The sequence below is a fragment of the Anastrepha obliqua genome, chromosome 4, assembly GCF_027943255.1.
Source record: "Anastrepha obliqua isolate idAnaObli1 chromosome 4, idAnaObli1_1.0, whole genome shotgun sequence".
NCBI classification, from domain to species: domain Eukaryota; kingdom Metazoa; phylum Arthropoda; class Insecta; order Diptera; family Tephritidae; genus Anastrepha; species Anastrepha obliqua.
Window position 1 is genome coordinate 69,444,935 of NC_072895.1, and position 17,838 is coordinate 69,462,772.

The window sequence follows — 17,838 nt, forward strand, 5'->3', positions numbered from 1 at the left end:
TTTTTTATAACCAATTCTCTAACAATATCTCCATATGAAAAATGCCTAACATATTGTTTCATATCGAAAAAATGAACAACACCACGGGGTTCAAAGGAATTTTTTAACATCATTCTACCACCGAGAGAAAAGGATTTATTAGCAATTACTTTTCTTAGAGTACCTATAATTATTGGTAACTACAATTTTTTTACGCCTCTAAAACGAATTTCGACACATAAAAAATGGGAAATATTTGGCCTTAATCATCGTTAGTCTCTCAAGTAAACAGTCTCAACTGCAGTCCAAACTGAATGATTTGCGCGAGCAAAATAAATATTTAGAAAACGAAATCAATTAATATAAAGGCTATTCCGCGAAATAATATAGCCATTTTTCGCCATCAGATTGAAGAAGTTAAAGAGTTCACGTATCTTGGTAGCCAAATTACTGCAAACGGTGTCGCTTTCGCTGATATAAAAATAAGTGGAAATCACTAAATTTGACACTATGCGACACTTGATCAGCGCTTAAGCAAACTATACCTGTATATATATATTAGTATATGTATATATAATTGGCGCGTAGACCCGTTTTTGGGTGTTTGGTCGAGCTCCTCCTCGTATTTGTGGTGTGCGTCTTGATGTTGTTCCACAAATGGAGGGACCTACAGTTGTAAGCTGACTCCGAACGGCAGATATTTTTATGAGGAGCTTTTTCGTGGCAGAAATGATGTTTTTCTTAATTTTGGTGTTTCACCGAGATTTGAACAAAACTATAATAATAATAATAATATGGGAGCGGCTGAATGCGGGAGGGCATCTTTTTAATTGCATCTCGAGAGACTAAAAACGAGCGACAATTCGAAATAAAATTATCATTGGTTTTATGTGCTCTTTTTGATTTATTGTGATTATTGCGATCATTAAAAATGTCGTTTGTTTTATTATTACTTTATTTTTTTTAGAAAATTGAGAGGTTTTATACAAAACCCCAAGAACAAAGTTCTGGTTGTGCCCCTGCTTATATGTATTAATCACGGCATCTTTTGTCTTGTTAACTCGAACTACATTTTATTGTCAGTTTATTGATACCGCTTAATTGGAAGATTATGTTGTATTACAAGTGGAGATATTATAAAAAATGTATTACAATCAATAAAAAGCACAGACACACATACGCTTATAAAGCTTATAAAGTTTAATAACGGCGAACACAAAGTATGAACGGCGTGGATGAAATAGATTATACTCGTATATACTATATATATATATATGTATGTATATAATTGGCGCGTACACCCGTTTTGGTTGTTTGGCCGAGCTCCTCTTCCTATTTGTAGTGTGCGTCTTGATGTTGTTCCACAAATGGAGGGACCTACAGTTTCAAGCCGACTCCGAACGGCAGATATTTTTATGAGGAGCTTTTTCATGGCAGAAATACACCATGCAAGTCCCTTTTCAATGTGTGGTAATGAGAGCAGCGGGTTTTTCAATGAGCTCCGAAATTTGAGGTTTTCTGCATGTAAACGTCCTCGAATCTATCAACGATAAGTTCGCCTTTATCACAAATAAATCAATGATCTTCTGATTATGCTTTAGATATGTTTTTTTGGCTTCATTCGGAGAAGTCGTTCATTATTTTGGTCTACACAGCTACGAGAGATAATAATTTACCTCCAGGCTGTGAGCTAAGTATCCCTTTTTTGTCATTACATAATTTGGTATTTGGTTATATTTTCAACACTAGAGCGAAATTCATAATTTTGTATGCAAAAGGAATTTAATAAAAGAAGTTGAAGACACGTGGAATAGTGTCTCAAAAGAATTAAGAGAATTAAAATTAAGCCCAATATTTTTTTTAATATTTCACTACTTTTTTATCTTTTTTTTTAATTGGTTACAATTCCTTTTTATATTAAATAAGTAATATATTATTTGTATAATTTCAGGTTAAGATAAGGATAGATTATTTTAAAGCTATTCGAATACCACAAGTATTTTGGTCTTATTACTATATTTAAGATTTTTTTAGACTGCTGGTTTTAAGACTAGCGGCAACAAGTAAAAAAAGTTATTTTTTTCGTAAAACTTAATATAATTAAAGAGAATACACCCTATGAAATAATGTTTTTATTTTTTTCACTAAAATGTAAACTGTAAATTCCCTAACATATAAAAACTACAACTTTAAATTTTAGTATATTTTGGTAGTATATTTTTCATTAGTTATGTTAGTTGAATAACCAAAAATAAGGATGATACTCAAGGTTGTACAAAATTTACTTTGTTTTTTTACTTTAAATGTCCCTAAACAAATTTAATTTTTGTTTAGTCACTTTTTATTTATTTTTTATAAAATTTAAATTTCTATTAAAATTTAATTTTTCATTCAATTATTTATTTTGAAACATTTTATCTGTAGAATAACTTATCTCATTACAGATTATCTTAAAATTTAAATAAAGCTAATAAAATAAAAATAACAGTTGTCAATAGTTTGTAATTTGAGATGAGCGTAGCTCCGCTGGTATTATTATTTCCCGAGTCGGTTGTATCGTTACCAGAACCGGTGCCATTATCTGAGCCACCACTTCCAGTACCGGAGCCTCCATTACCCGAATTTGAACCACCGTCACCAGTACCAGAACCCGTGCCATTATTTGATCCACTATTATTTCCGCCTCCACCTCCTGAACTTGAACCACCATCACCAGTACCAGAACCCGTGCCATTATTTGATCCACTATTATTTCCGCCTCCACCTCCTGAACTTGAACCACCATCACCAGTACCAGAACCCGTGCCATTATTTGTTCCACTATTATTTCCGCTTCCACCTCCTGAATTTGAACCATCATCGCCAGTACCTGATCCACTACCGTTTCCCCCTCCACCTCCTGAACTTGAACCACCATCGCCAGTACCTGACCCGCCCCCATTTCCGCCTCCGCCTCCAGAACTTGAACCTCCGTCGCCAGTACCAGTTCCATTATCTAAAACCCCACAACAGAAATTAGAATCACCATCACTTGTATCTGCGCTAGCTCCATTACCTGAACCACCGCTCTCAGAACCTGAGCCGGTGCCATCTGTTGAAATTTTGGGATCCCGATTGCAGCCACTAATGTCCAATGGTGAGCACAGCACACAATCGTTACTATTCAAACATTCTTTTTGTTCTACTAAATTTGTTGCACAACCACGTATCGCACGCTTTCCCTCCACCTTCGTATAGCAATAAGAATTCATAGATCTCCCGATAGGACATTTTGCAGGTTGCAGATTTCCAGTGCCGCTTGCACACTCGCCATCCTACGATCCATATTTATAAGTGCATACGATCATATTAGAAATATTTTCAGGTTTTTTCCACTTACCGCATTTGAGTCACATTGTATACACTCGAACGCCTCACCACTCACTTCATTACACAAATCTTCACGGCACTGATAACAAGCTGCATTCGCCGTTTGCAATTTCTCACCTTCCATAGCGACTTCGTTGTCTTCATTTGTATTGGTTGGCGTTTCGCATTTATTGCGTAACTCCACCGCTAATTGGCCCAAACAGCCTTGTGCCAAAACAGTAGCTGTTGGTAGAAATAAATTATGTAGAGTTTACATATTAATTGTCTAATGTGATCAGAGTTTGTCTTACATCCTTGAAAAATAGTCGTACAGCTGTCAAGTGCATCCACACAATCCTCAGTGGCTGTGTAGCTGGTGCGCTGACAATTAATTCCTGTGCATTTGTGGCATTTCGTGGCTGCCTCTGTACAACCAATTAGCACTTGCAATAGCAGCAAGGCTACTAAAGTTTGTGTCGTTATCATACGTATCCATTTACTGCCCACGAACATTTTCCTTAGTTTCTACTTGCACCGCCACATCAATGAAATAACCTTATAAGCTTCTTTGCAACTTGTATTTATAGATGATTGTGTTGTTGCAATGGCAATACATGCAATATTTGTAATTTCCTCGACTACTCACATATACTCGTATCACTTAAACCTTAAATAATATCATAGCTGAAGTGTTTACATTCGAATCGATATGGAATACATAGTACTTACGAGTTATTGTGAAGAGCTCTTAAATTGATTTGTAGGAGCTATTTTCTGGTAGTTTTCATTCAACAACATGTGAATATGTACTACATATGTACTTTTTATCACGAAATAAACAACTGATTCTGTAAATTTATATCTTTACATATACGAATTTGTGCATTGCTTCGCACGACTATTCACTATTTGAAGCAACGTGATTCAATAGCCGGGATGGAGACGTAAACGAGAAGTGATAATCATTCAGACTTAATATTTAGGGAGTCAGGTGAAATTGTAGAAGGAGAGGTAAGAAAGTGGTAAGGATAGTTTGGCTGAACAGCACTGAAAAATGTTTTCACTTAAGGTTTTTGAGGCATCAAACGTTTTTAATACATTCTATACCAATTTTACAAACTGTAGGTAACCGAGCTTAAGGATCTCGGAATTATATTCTACACAAAATTTTTTTGAAATAGTCATATTAATTGTATTCTTACAAAATGGTATTCAGTTTGGAGCTTCATTCAACCTTCGGAGTTTCATTCATCGTAATTCATACAAATTTAATAATCCATATATCCAGTGTGTACGCAACACTCCTATGCTCTTGTTTGTTCTCACTTGGAGTACGGAGTTATCACTTGGGGACCATAAGACAACTTTCGATAAGGAGAATCAAACGCGTTCAAAAATTAATTCTTAAACACGCATTACATATCTTTTGATTTGAGGTTCCTGTTCAATCCTACGATTCTCGGCTTATGCTAATTAAAGTGGTCACTTTATAAAATAATAAAACTGCCCTTTCACTTCCATCCTTTTCAATGTTAATAATGGCACCATTGATTGCCCAGTTTTACTTGAGCGGATATGTTTTAATCTTCCACAAAGAAGTCTTCGCAATGTTTTCCTTTTTTATAGCGAAAACTTTAACACTTATAATGTGAGTAAAGCATCTTTTCCTCGCGCACTTCTTGAATTTAATTTAACTTAATCGTATTATTTGCTAATATTTTAACTCTCTAATTTGGCTTGTTTGTTGAAACGGTTTTTTTTTTAAGTGGTCGCTCCTCAGCAGCCACGAAAAAGCTCCTCATAAAAAATATCTGCCGTTCGGAGTCGGCTTAAAACTGTAGGTGCCCCAATTGTGGAACAAAATCAAGACGCACACAAGAAAAAGGGTGTAACCGCCAATTATAAATAAATATAAATTTGGCTTGTTTGTTACATAAATTTTGGTATAGGGTGTAAGTATGTATCTTTAATTAATACGGTACTATTGTGTGTAATAATAGAAGAAGTATTTTTCTAATAGCGGTCGCTCTTCACCTGGCAAAGGCAAAGTATTTCCGCCATGAAAAATCTCCTCATAAAAAAATATCTGTCATACGGAGTCGGATTAAAACTGTAGAAGGAAAAGCTCGGTCAAATGCCCAAAACGGGTGTAACCGCCAATCATGTAAATATATTACATATATATATATTATATAAACAAAAAAATAAATAAATAATTGGCGCGTACACTTCTGTTAGGTGTTTGGCCGAGCTCCTCCTCCTATTTGTGGTGTGCGTCTTGGTGTTGTTCCACAAATGAAGGGACCTACAGTTTCAAGCCGACTCCGAACGGCAGATATTTTTATGAGGAGCTTTTTCATGGCAGAAATACACTCGGAGGTTTGCCATTGCCTGCCGAGGGGCGACCGCTATTAGAAAAATGTTTTTATTAATTTTGCTTTCACCGAGATTCGAACCAACGACCTCTCAGTGAATTCCGAATGGTGATCACGCACCAACCCATTCGGCTACGGCGGCCGCCTACATATATATTGTATGTACTTTAAATTAATTAATAAATTAAATAAAAATTTAAAGCTTTTAAAGTTCTCTCATTTGAACTCCGAAATGTGAAATTATTCTTCCATTTTCGAGGTTAAAATAGAATTTGTTGAGAGATTCTCTTTTTCTAATTTACATTGATCATTATAACCTTGGAATAAAGAAGCTAGTTTCTCAGTTAACTCTCTTCAGTTGCTCGCTAAAGAGGAATTACATCTGATTTACAATCGCTCATTTTCGAAACACTCCTGTCTATCTCAACAGCTGTTGTGTCCTTTTCAATATTGCTTGGTTCAGAAACACAGCCTAGAGAGAATATCGAGGCGCTCCAGTGTCACCAGAACTACTCAATTCTTTTTAGTAAATTTCAATATTTTTAGGTTACGATTAGAATTGAGCCGTTGCCACAAACTTATATTCCGTTACAGGTATTCTATCTATTAGTTATTACTAAGGAAATTTGTAAGGTTTCATGGCGATTCGAAATTGCGGTCACGTGCTTTCAGGCGAAGTTTTACCTAGTAAGAGCATTATGTGCTCTGCTGTTTCCTGCTCTTCATTACCCAGTCTACACTGGTACTTTCATTACGCTGCAACGCCTAATAAGAAAATCGCTGACTACACTAACGTCGTGCCTAGTAAGGTTAAGCAACATTTTGAATCTTTTTGTTGATATTTTTGACATTAAGGATATGAGTTGTTTGTTACCCTCCGAAAATAATATAAAATGTTTAAGGAAGTAAAAGTGTGAACTAAGAAGCAAATAAACTAGCGGTTTTGGTGGCATTGCAAGTTCTTCTTCAGTCAGACGAACAAAAAAATTACAAAAGATGTTCAACGTACCCTCCTTCCATTTCCGAGCAGACACGACTTCTCTGTCTGGATAATATTTGAACTTTTTCTAAAAACCCTTCAGTCCCTTGGATTTATTGGCGTTTTTGATTCATTCGTAGCTGCAGCGCTTTAAGCCTACTCATAGGCTTACGGTAGACACATTTTTTTCAAATATCTCCAAAAACGGAAATCTAGGAGCAGGGTATCGTACAGATCCGCCACTTCCTATCCACCTACGTGGAAGGGTTTGTTGTAAATGCTCCCTAACGGCAATCAGAAAATGAAATGGCACCACATTTGTTGCTGTTGATTCAAAGCGATGCCATCCAAAATATGTTTTTGAAGAATTTTTAGGAAAGCAGCACCGGTTCTTTTTCTTCCTTTTAGCCCATGCTAGTACCTCATTAAATATTTTATACTCCTTTTTTAACACTTTTTATAAGACCGAGCTCATTCGCTGTAGCAACCTCAGCCATTTTTGTTGTTGAATTATTAAATTCAAAATATTTTGTACAAATGTAACCCATTTATTTAATACTATTATTATATTTTCATTACAAAACGAACATTTTAAACGTGTTAAACATTTACTTTTCCATCCATGTTAGCTTCGAATCTTTCTAAAGCCGCATAGCACGGGAGCCGGGCGCAAAGTCCACACTGTTGCAGCTTTTGAGGTCGCCAGCTAGACATAGCATACAGTTGGCGTTTGAATAACAGCTCTGCTGGTCAGCCACAGTTGTAGAGCATCCACGTGTAGTGACACCACCATCATATTTCACATAGCAATAAGAATTCGGCGCCGTCGGCGAGGGACAACGCGTAGGCATGATGCCGCTGGCATTGCTGGCACAACTGGCATCCTAAAAAACAAACACCATGAAATTTACTTTATATTTAAATATTATAAATACGATTTTCTTGCAATAAACACATACTTTGCTAGAGTCACACTGCAAGCACAAATAATTCGGTTGGCCTAGATTGTTACAACGATCTGCATTGCATTTATGGCATTCAACAGTGTTGGCATCACAGCGCTGCCGCAACTCAGTGGGCACCTCCAGCGAGCAACCCTTTTGCACAACGCTAACTGAAAAGTGGAAAAGGGAACAAAATTCTTGCTTAAATATTTAGACTACTATAACTATTTCTGCTGCCAGATGCTTTTTACAAATTTGGCTTATATTAATTTATTTAACTCTTACATTTTTCAAACACGGTCACACAATAATCCAAAGCATCCTGACACTTTTGTTCTTTAACGAGTGACGTTCTCTGGCAATTGATGCCATCGCAGGTATAGCATGTCCTTACCGCCCCAGTGGCAGTGCTATTGCCGATAAATAGCGCCAGCGCTAGAAGTGTTGTAACAGCGAGTAGTTCTATGCTGCGACCCATTTTGTTTGGTTTTCCCATTCAGTTACTCATTGCTAGTTCCTTTTATAGATTTTATCAGTATCGCAGTCGACTTAAGTGATTCCTTGTTGAAATTTCCCAATACTTTGCTGGAATATTCTCAAGTGTTATATTTCATTTATCAGCTAGCTCTTGAGTGCAAATGATTTTATATTGCTTATTTAGAGTAAATAAATATATTAAAAATGATTACTTTTATTTATTTCTCCATTAGTCTTATATGGGTCCATCTATGCATTGTAAACACCCTCTGTACCGAAAAAATTGAACTTTTTACTAATTGGAAAGAGACAGTGAATATACAGCTATTGCGACACATTTATGAATCCGAGCAACTGCACTGGCAATAGGGCTCTACACAGCAGCTAAATTGATTTTATCCAGACCACTTGTTATATCTATTGCTGCGCAACTACCCTTGAGTAAATTTGATTAGCTTATTTCCCACGACCAAATTGCAACTCTATGCATAACGTTGGTTACAACTAATTTCCTTTTCGTTGCGTAATAGTTGTTTTATATTTAAATTGTCCGCGGATTAAACAAAGAAAAGTTAAAAGAAAAAAGCACTGAAAAGTGGTCACCTGAAGACGAGAGCATCATTTTGAAATGCATAATACAGAGAAGAAACGGGCACTCCGTTTTCTATTTTTTGCTTACCAAATGCAGCTCTTTCTTTAGCTCTTTTGCAAAGTTGAGGCATAGTTGCGCAATGTGTTCATGAACTGTTCACCCAATGTACCGCTATAACATTTACCTAGACTAGTTTCCCTGTTCCTAAATTCCCAAAAATGTATTCGTCCTAAGGAGTCTCGGGAGTATATAATAGTCGTATGGTACTAAATCAAGGGAATGCGACAAATAGTGTAACGAAGTAATTTGCTTCTTTGTGGAAAACTCACTCACAACCATGAATCAATGAGTTCAATTTCTTTCTTGGTCGTTTTCTGACTGACTGAGTGTCACACAAATCTGAAATTGAGCATACGAAAACTGAAGAATCGATCAAAATGTAATACTTAGATTTCTGAAAAATGCATAATTTTTTTTAAATGACTCTCATAGACGATTTTTTTTCTTGAGATAATGGGCTTATCTATCCGATTGGAATCACTTGTGACACTCGTAAATCTCCAATCATCTTAACTAGGTAATGTATCGAGTTCAAAAGTTTACCAAGAGATGGCATTACAATTTTTTTAGATTCAAGCAAAAAAAAATTTTTTTTTAATAGGGTGTGCGCTTTTTGCAGGCCCAAACCTTGCAGACCTCATTGGCACATTTAGTATTTTACTTATCCTTGGTTTTTGTTATTAGTGGTATTACTTTAACTGATAAAAAAATTCCGTTCTTAAAACCTGTTAGTCAGTAATTGAACAGTGCGAACGTGCAAAAATATAACCCCCTTTGGGAAGCCAGAAGATGATTTGATAACATAGTATAGAAACATACAGTCAGTGAAAACAGTTTTGGCATAGTGATTTTATTGTAAAATGTTCACAATGTTTTGAAAAATGGAACATTGTGTATGAAAACATCGTTTTATGGTATTTCAATCGAAGTTTAAAACTTTGTCCAAAATTAAAAAAGGTATAGCTCATTTAATTCAAGTGAAATAAAATTCAAATTTGAAATTGCTGACAATCCCAATTGATTTTTAATAATTTTTGTGCTAACGGTTTCTGTATTTTCTGCCCATCAAGCTTTATATGTAAGAATATGATTATTATTTATACAGAGTTAACAAAAAAATTGCTGTGAAAAACATTGGGAATATTGCCTAAACTTTTTTGACTCACTGTATATTCAAGTTATCATACGTGTATTAGGGCAGTTAACACTTATATAAGTGCAACAAAGCTTGTCCGTTATAATTTAAAAATGATTTGAAACTATTCCATTGGCGCTTAATTTTGAATAGCCCTATTGAAAGTTGTTTTTGTTTATAATTTTACAAATCTATTTCGTCTCCTTAAAATAAAAACCCCCCTATGCCAAAGTTTTGAACCCTGTTTTTGAATTGGTTTTCAGCTCTTTCAGCGATTTACGTAGAAATTCTTGTATAAACTCAAAACCATGATGAAGAAAATGGAAGCGAAAAGGAAAATTTTGAAGAGAATTATTATGTTGAGGAGGTAGGTTGGCGACCTTAACTAAAATAATTGCTTCACAAAAAGCAGATGTTGTTTTTAGAGCAACTGCATCCTTTGTATCCTGTGATGCAATATTAACTTGGTAGAAATTAATATAAAGAATAATTCATATATTTTTAAGGAGCAAACTGGATCCTTCTGGGAGATAAATTGCCAGCTGGGTGATGAACATATTTATACAAATAATTCCACAATTAGTGGGAAACTCTTACATAAATTATGTAAACTATTTGCTGCTTTTTTTAATCACTGAGACGTAGTAGTGGTAGCAGTAATAATTATATATATATAATATATATATATATTTCAGAAATTAACAAAAAATTTTACAATTCAGTTTGTTTATAATATAAATATATACACATGCTTATAAGACATGATAATTTGTCGTCTGTCATTTTCCTTATATAAATTTAAATAAAATAACCAATTAGTTAAACTCCGCTCTCAAATAATTTCTATAGCGCAAGGCTGAATATAAAAAACCAAAAATTTTGCTCCAATTTTCATCGTTTTCTCCATTTAATGCGCTTATAATTTCTTTTCCTGTTAACTCTGATTTTTCTAAATAAATATTTCCAAACTCAACGAGTATAAAACATATTCTAATAAAATGATTCACATTTTCTGCTTCATTTAGGTTGCAGAGGCTGCACATTTTTGACACGTTTCCGAATTTATTGCAATTTAATGTAAGCAGGCTACATCGTGCTTGTAAAAGCATTTAGATATCTGCAGTCCCCATTCCTTCTTTTATGTAGGTTGAACCCTTTGTTTGGTCTAAGTATTTGTATATATATGCAAGTGCCTTTTCGCTATGTTTTCACTAAGATGTAGAAAGAATAAATTAATAAATTAAAGTATTTTAGCTTAACTCACATTTTTTCCATCGGTAAAGAAGCAGTGCTGCCAAAATGAATTACGATTATGTCGTGTAAACGGGTGATTCGCTTTTCGTAGTTGAGAGAGCAAACAACATGATTGAGGCACTACGGAAACGCTGTACAAGGTTGAAGTGCATGCCTCTATGACAAAAGACGTCCCTTCAGGCAGTTCATAAAAAGACGAGAATAACATAAGAAGGCGTCGATGATAGAAATTCAATATTCAATATACTCAGTTTTTTTTATGGATGAATGAATACAGAATATCGTCGCAATCATTTGTGCGCCCGTGAATAGTTCTCGCTAAATCTGTTGGCAATTCTTAACTTAGTGTATGCAATTTTGCATACCGACCGGGGACTTATGCACCGCTGCGTTGTCACAGCAGAAAATAGCTTTTTCCTCCTTAAAGGCTCGTTCCGATTGTGATAGAACATCGCGTCGACTGTCAAATATTGTATGAGGAACGTTTCGACCATCTTGGATAAAGCGGCAAACTGAAATCAAAACATTCGCGCACCTGAACTCGCTGATCATCCAATATAATATCGTAGATTTCTTCCACCCTTTCTGGTGTGGTGATCTCAATTGAAGGACTAGAATATGCTGACAGAATCGCATCTAGATTGAGGTGTGAATGGTCTCCCTATTCGCCAATGAAGATTCTCAAGGTTTCCAAGCTTTTATTTAGTTCGTATAGCTAATTAGTGTACGAATTACACTTTTCCAATGTTTACTATTTTTCAGATCTTCAGCGAGTCAATAGCCCACCCTAATAAAGGTTGTCAAAAAAGTCTTGCGATATTTCCGGAAGCTTGTCTTTGCAAGCGCGTAGTTCCAGTTGTATTCGTCGCATCGGTTCACGCTAGAGCTTTTTGGAAAGCCCTTTTCACGTGCTAACACGTGTTTGATTAATTGTTTGATGGTTTCAACGTTTTCGTCCTGGGGCAGAGGTGATCGAAGATGCGCCACGGCCCGGAAGGCCTGTCGTCAAAAATTGCGATAAAATCTCTAAATTGATCGAAAGAGACCGGCATAGTAGTAGCCGTAGCATCGGCCAAGAGCTGGGCATGAGTCATCAAACCGTTATAAACCATTTGAAGAAGCTTGGATTCAAAAAGAAGCTCGGTGTATGGGTGCCACACGACTTGACGCAAAAAAACATTTTTGCCCGTATGGATGCACGCGAATCGGTTCTGAATCGCAACAAAATCGACCCGTTTTTGAAGCGGATGGTGACTGGCGATGAAAAGTGGGTCACTTACGACAACGTGAAGCGCAAACGGTCGTGGTCGAAAAGCGGTGAAGCTGCCCAGGCGGTGGCCAAGCCTGGATTGACGGCCAGGAAGGTTCTTCTGTGTGTTTGGGGGGATTGGCAGGGAATCATCCACTATGAGCTGCTCCCCTATGGCCAAACGCTCAATTCGGACCTGTACTGCCAACAACTGGACCGCTTGAATGCAGCACTCATGCAGAAGAGGCCATCTTTGATCAACAGAGGCCGAATTGTCCTCCATCATGACAACGCCAGGCCACACACATCTTTGGTGACGCGCCAGAAGCTCCGGGAGCTCGGATGGGAGGTTCTTTTGCATCCACCGTATAGTCCGGATCTCGCACCAAGTGATTACCACCTATTTCTGTCCATGGCGAACGAGCTTGGTAGTCGGAAGTTGTCCACAAGAGAGTCCTGTGAAAATTGGCTCTCCGAGTTTTTTGGGAAGCGAGCTTCTATAAGAGGGGCATTATGAAGTTGGCATCTCGTTGGGAACTCGTCATCGAACAAAACGGCGCATATTTGACTTAAATCGCATTATTATAACCAATTTTATGAACAATTGAAAATTCAATAAAAATACCGCAAGAATTTTTTGACAACCTATATATGAGTATATTTGGACATTTTTATGTCAATACGTTCATTCCAAAGTAGGTGGTCATGTAAAACTGATGATGAGATAAATTAAAAAAAAAACTTTCATATCGAAGCGTATCACAAACTGTTTGGTTAAGGTAATTGTTATTTCATACTCCTCAAAACAATTTTTACAACCTCAGCAAATACATTATCTTTAACATTGGAAGAACAATAGAACAACTTAAGAGTTTCTCTGATCACAATGAAATGCATAGATAGTGTATATAATCTCTAATTGGCGAATTTAGAAAACCTGGAAGTTTTTAAATTGTTCTCCCAAGTTGATTTCCTCAATTTCTAGTATGGGAAATTTTTTCACAAATCAGATAAGGTACGTTAAGTACCGTAGGAAAAATCCCAATAAAATGTGACCAACAGTCAGTTTAATCACAAATGAAATCTTAACTTTTTGTTTTGCTTCGAGTTGCAAAATAAACTACTTAACCTAATCATTTTCTAAAAATCGTCTTTTATGGTTATTTGGTTAGGATTTGTTAGTGGTTTATACACGAACACCCTTGCCTGCGATGAAATTTTAGTGAGTTCTTGCGAGTAAACCTGGGAAGATTGGTGAGTTTGGTGGCGGGGTGGTTGAAATATTGTTCATACTCAGAACACGTCTTAACTACCTCAAAGTAAATGGTTTTGCAAATCATGGGTTCGCTAGATGGTGCTATAATAGAAATGTGACCGATTGAAGAAGAAATATTTTTTCAAAAAATTAGGTCGATAACTGCTGTTGAAATGCATCGGCCTCATCGCTCTAAGTTGATCCAGTTTTTTTATGCTATATACTATTCGTTCCTCCCTGTATATTTCAAGCCAATTTTTGCAAAGGCACTTTTTTGCGTAGCTAATACATGTAACTTCGGACTAACCAAACGCCATCTAGTGGAGCGAATAATCCTGTAAATTTCCCAAAATGTTCACAGCAACTCACAATTCTGGATAAATTCTCCTTAATAATTATTAACGTGTTGAGTAACCAATGTTGGACAGCTGTTATTATTATACTATATTTAATGATTTATAATTTAATTGAAAAAATACTCCAGACGAACTAATCACTTATTATATATGTATATATATTAGGCCGGGTCGATTTGTGGGGAGGCAAAAAAATCGCCCATCGCTCTGTGAAAATCATATTCTAGGGATCAAAATAAGAAACTTTGCCGAAGGAACCATACCTCTAAAACGAATTCTGATGTCCCCCAATTTGGGGCGAACTTTTAGTATCTTTTGTGGGGAGGCAAAAAAATCACCCATTGCTCTGTGAAAATCATATTCTAGGGATCAAAATAAGAAACTTTGCCGAAGGATCTATACCTCTAAAACGAATTCTGATGTCCTCCAATTTGGGTCGAACTTTTTAGTTTCTTTTCTATAACTCACTTAAATTAATTTTTTCATTTACATATGTTCTGACTAAATAAGTTTCTTAAGAGAAAAAATAGATATTATTATAAATAAATAATAAATATTATTATAAATAAATAAAAATAAAGAAAAAACATAGCCATTTAGCTGATTTTTTCATGTAAAGGCCAAAAGTGGTGATATTTTGAAATTGGGGGACATCAGAATTCGTTTTAGAGGTATGGTTCCTTCGGCAAAATTTCTTATTTTGATCCCTAGAATACGATTTTCACAGAGCAATGAGCGATTTTTAAATCGACCCGCCCTAATAAATATATATAAAGAAGTGGCGCTCACATCACTTACTGTGTGGTTAGCCGAGCTCCTTGATGGTTATTGACATATATTTAACTAAAAACAGAAAAAAATGTTAGTTCGAGATAACATATAAACAAAAGTGGCTTTACAAGCAAAAAAAATATATTTTGAAATAATCTTTAAAATCTAATATTTCGAAAACGGCTAAGTTTTGGACATAATCTCATTCATCAAAAATTACCTAAATAATAATGTTCTTAAATATCGACGACTTTCCAAGTAACCCTCTTTAATATAATATATACGAACGTATGTATGTATTTCGCTTTATTTTAAGGACTTTACCTGTATTCAGCAAAAAACAAAAAAAAAATTTCAAACGGGTTACGATCTCTGAGGGCAAAATTTTAAAACCTATTTCCCCACTAAAAAAGACAAAGCATCTAATCACGTTATATTTAATGACGAGATGTCCAACTTCTTAGATGCCCAAAAATATTTGTTGAATCCGCATAAAATGAATTTGCCCAGCAATTCTCCTTATAGGCAAATTGCATATTTCCAGATGGCTATTGGGTTTCCTTTCTTTAAAAGCACATATCGTGAGCGACGCGTCTCAGTGATTAAAGTCACATATTTTATGATCATAAACAAATATGGAAGATAAAGTTTAAAATGCTTTCAATCTTTATTAGATCGAGATAATCGATGATTTCGCAAGAAAAGGGTCGGAGAATTACTTCATGGAACGAGTACAAGTTCTTTTGGCCGTACAATAGTAACCGATGAACTAGACTTGGTAAAATATTGTTAGAGGATTGGGTTGGCGGGAAGCTCTCTAATTGAAAGTGGCATTAACAAAAGCAAATTTGCGGCAATACCAAGAGGGCACTGAACTGTCGGTTATACTATCGGAACCTGAGTCCCTTTTTGTTAGCAAAAGTAATTGTATCCGCCAAGACATTGGCTTATCCAAAAACAACTGAATATTTTCTTTCATAAGTAATTATATTTGAACTTTGTGGCCGTTATATTCTGATAAGAAAAACACTTCCCATAAAATTCATTTGCCGTTCAGAAGGGTTGTTAAAGTGTATGGTTCTGTTGTTTATTTTTTAATACAATAAGGCGCATGCTCCACAATTAGGAGTAGAATTAAAAAACTGTAAACTCACTTACTCTTATCAAAGTTAGATGATAAGTAGCCTTTAGCTTAAATATTGGATATCTAAATTGCTTACAAAAATAATCATTTGTTGATACCTAAAAAGTATTCGTTTTAGATCATTTATGCTAAAATATCACTCCCTCTATGTACACTGCAGAACTGCACCTTTGCACTACTTACATATTTGCATATGTACTCGTACTTATAAACCTATATCTATATTTTTTACGAATTTGAGGTGAAACTGAACTATACACCTAACTATCTAACCAATAGTGCGTTAAAAAACTATAGTACAGGGACCTATTGATAAGTTTTGTCAGTTTGTTTCTTATTCAATTTAGCAATTTTTTTTTCTTATTTTATTTTAACAAATGCTCCACGCTTTTTAGGTGGATGGAAATACCCAACGCAGTCGACAAAATAAACTGTCAAAAATCAACACGAGTTTTGAGCTACTTCAAAATTATACTTTGTTATTCCAGAATTCAATGGGTTATTAAACTGTAGTAGTAGAAGTAGTATTTATTGAGAAATACCAAAATTAAGAAAAACATTTTTCTAATAGCGGTCGCCCCTCAGCAGGCAATGGTAAACCTATCTGCCGTTCAGAATCGGCTTGAAACTGTAGGTCCCTCCATTTGTGGAACAACATCAAGACGCACGCCACAAATAGGAGGAGGAGTTCGGTCAAATACCCAAAAAGGGGTGAACGCGCCAATTATATATAAATGCATATATGTTTCCCTCATATATGTATTGATGTTTCCCTTGAAATAAATGAATCTGCCGCCTCTAAACGTGATATGACTTTTATGATAAGAGTTTTTGAAGGGAGAAATGCACTCAAAGGTTTCCAATGCGTATTAAGAAGTAGCCGCTACTTAGAAAAAATTCATTTGATAATTCCTTTCCACCATGAGCATAAAATTCGGGACTAACCGGTTTCTAGTCATGCACAACTCATAGTTCATGTTAAAATATGCCGAAAAACGAATTAGTTTTAGGTTTAACCAACTTCTAATCTAATCTTCTAAATTCATATACGAACTGCATAGATATTCATGATAAGCAAAATTACTATTTCTTTAAACCAACAAGTTCTTACTTGTATTTAAAAGCACTTAGTTGAAGTTTAGTTGTCATAAATTTTCTATGCACTTAAAATGTGCCCACTTTATATGGTTTTTGCGGGCCTAGAAATCTCTTCCTACTGTAGGTCTTGTATGGCTACTTACTTACATATTTATGCATGAGGAATTGAGTGATAAGCACAATTCTGCTCTGACGATTTTGACTGGCAACAATTATCATTACTTGGTGATTCGAGCACCTTTTTTGGGTCTAATAACAGTAGTTTCGTTATATACGTGCTGTTCTAAAAAATTCCAAATTCGAGGATTGTGATGAGATTAGACATATATCGGAGTACTTATAAATACCACTTACACGCGTGTACATATGAATGCACAACTTAATTAAAAAAAAAAAAAACAAAAAATAGATTAAGATCAAGGTTTCAATTAAGTTCATTTAATTTGTGCATGGCAATCAATCATTTGAATTCCATCAGGAGTGATGTTTTCTGTAGTTATAGCTATATCTTGAAACAAATGGCAGGCAAAATTTTTAAATGCTTATTATCTTCTTGAATTATCCCATGTACCAGTATGTTAATTTTTAAAATATCTAAAATATCAAAAACGACCGGCTATGCCACGCTCCAAAACAGCTAGAGACGAATTCGCGAAACGATAAGCTCTGCGATTATCATTTTCAACGAAAAAAAAAGTTTTCTTATGAATTTCTTTTTTAGCTGTCATGGAAAGATTCCAAATTATGTTTTCTGTCACATAAGATGAACGCCGAAATTTTCGTAGGAGTAGGAGTAGTATTGAAGGAGTTTTTCCCGTCGAC

The 17,838-nt window shown here is 35.4% G+C and overlaps 3 protein-coding genes across 8 annotated transcripts in view; 1 reads left to right on the forward strand and 2 right to left on the reverse strand.

Annotated features, from left to right (window-relative positions):
- LOC129245416 (uncharacterized) overlaps positions 1-17,838 on the forward strand; it is a 221,507-nt gene that overhangs the window by 165,097 nt on the left and 38,572 nt on the right. The gene's annotated exons all lie outside the window — the stretch shown is intronic.
- Positions 2,358-3,861, reverse strand: LOC129245417 (uncharacterized). Its single transcript, XM_054883572.1, has 4 exons — positions 3,639-3,861; positions 3,359-3,570; positions 3,035-3,293; positions 2,358-2,974 (listed from the first exon to the last, which is right to left on the reverse strand). The coding sequence occupies exons 1-4, from the start codon at positions 3,838-3,840 to the stop codon at positions 2,430-2,432; spliced, it is 1,218 nt and encodes a 405-aa protein (XP_054739547.1). The 5' UTR covers positions 3,841-3,861; the 3' UTR covers positions 2,358-2,429.
- LOC129245419 (uncharacterized) lies at positions 7,207-8,133 on the reverse strand. Its single transcript, XM_054883574.1, has 3 exons — positions 7,911-8,133; positions 7,641-7,795; positions 7,207-7,565 (listed from the first exon to the last, which is right to left on the reverse strand). The coding sequence occupies exons 1-3, from the start codon at positions 8,119-8,121 to the stop codon at positions 7,323-7,325; spliced, it is 609 nt and encodes a 202-aa protein (XP_054739549.1). The 5' UTR covers positions 8,122-8,133; the 3' UTR covers positions 7,207-7,322.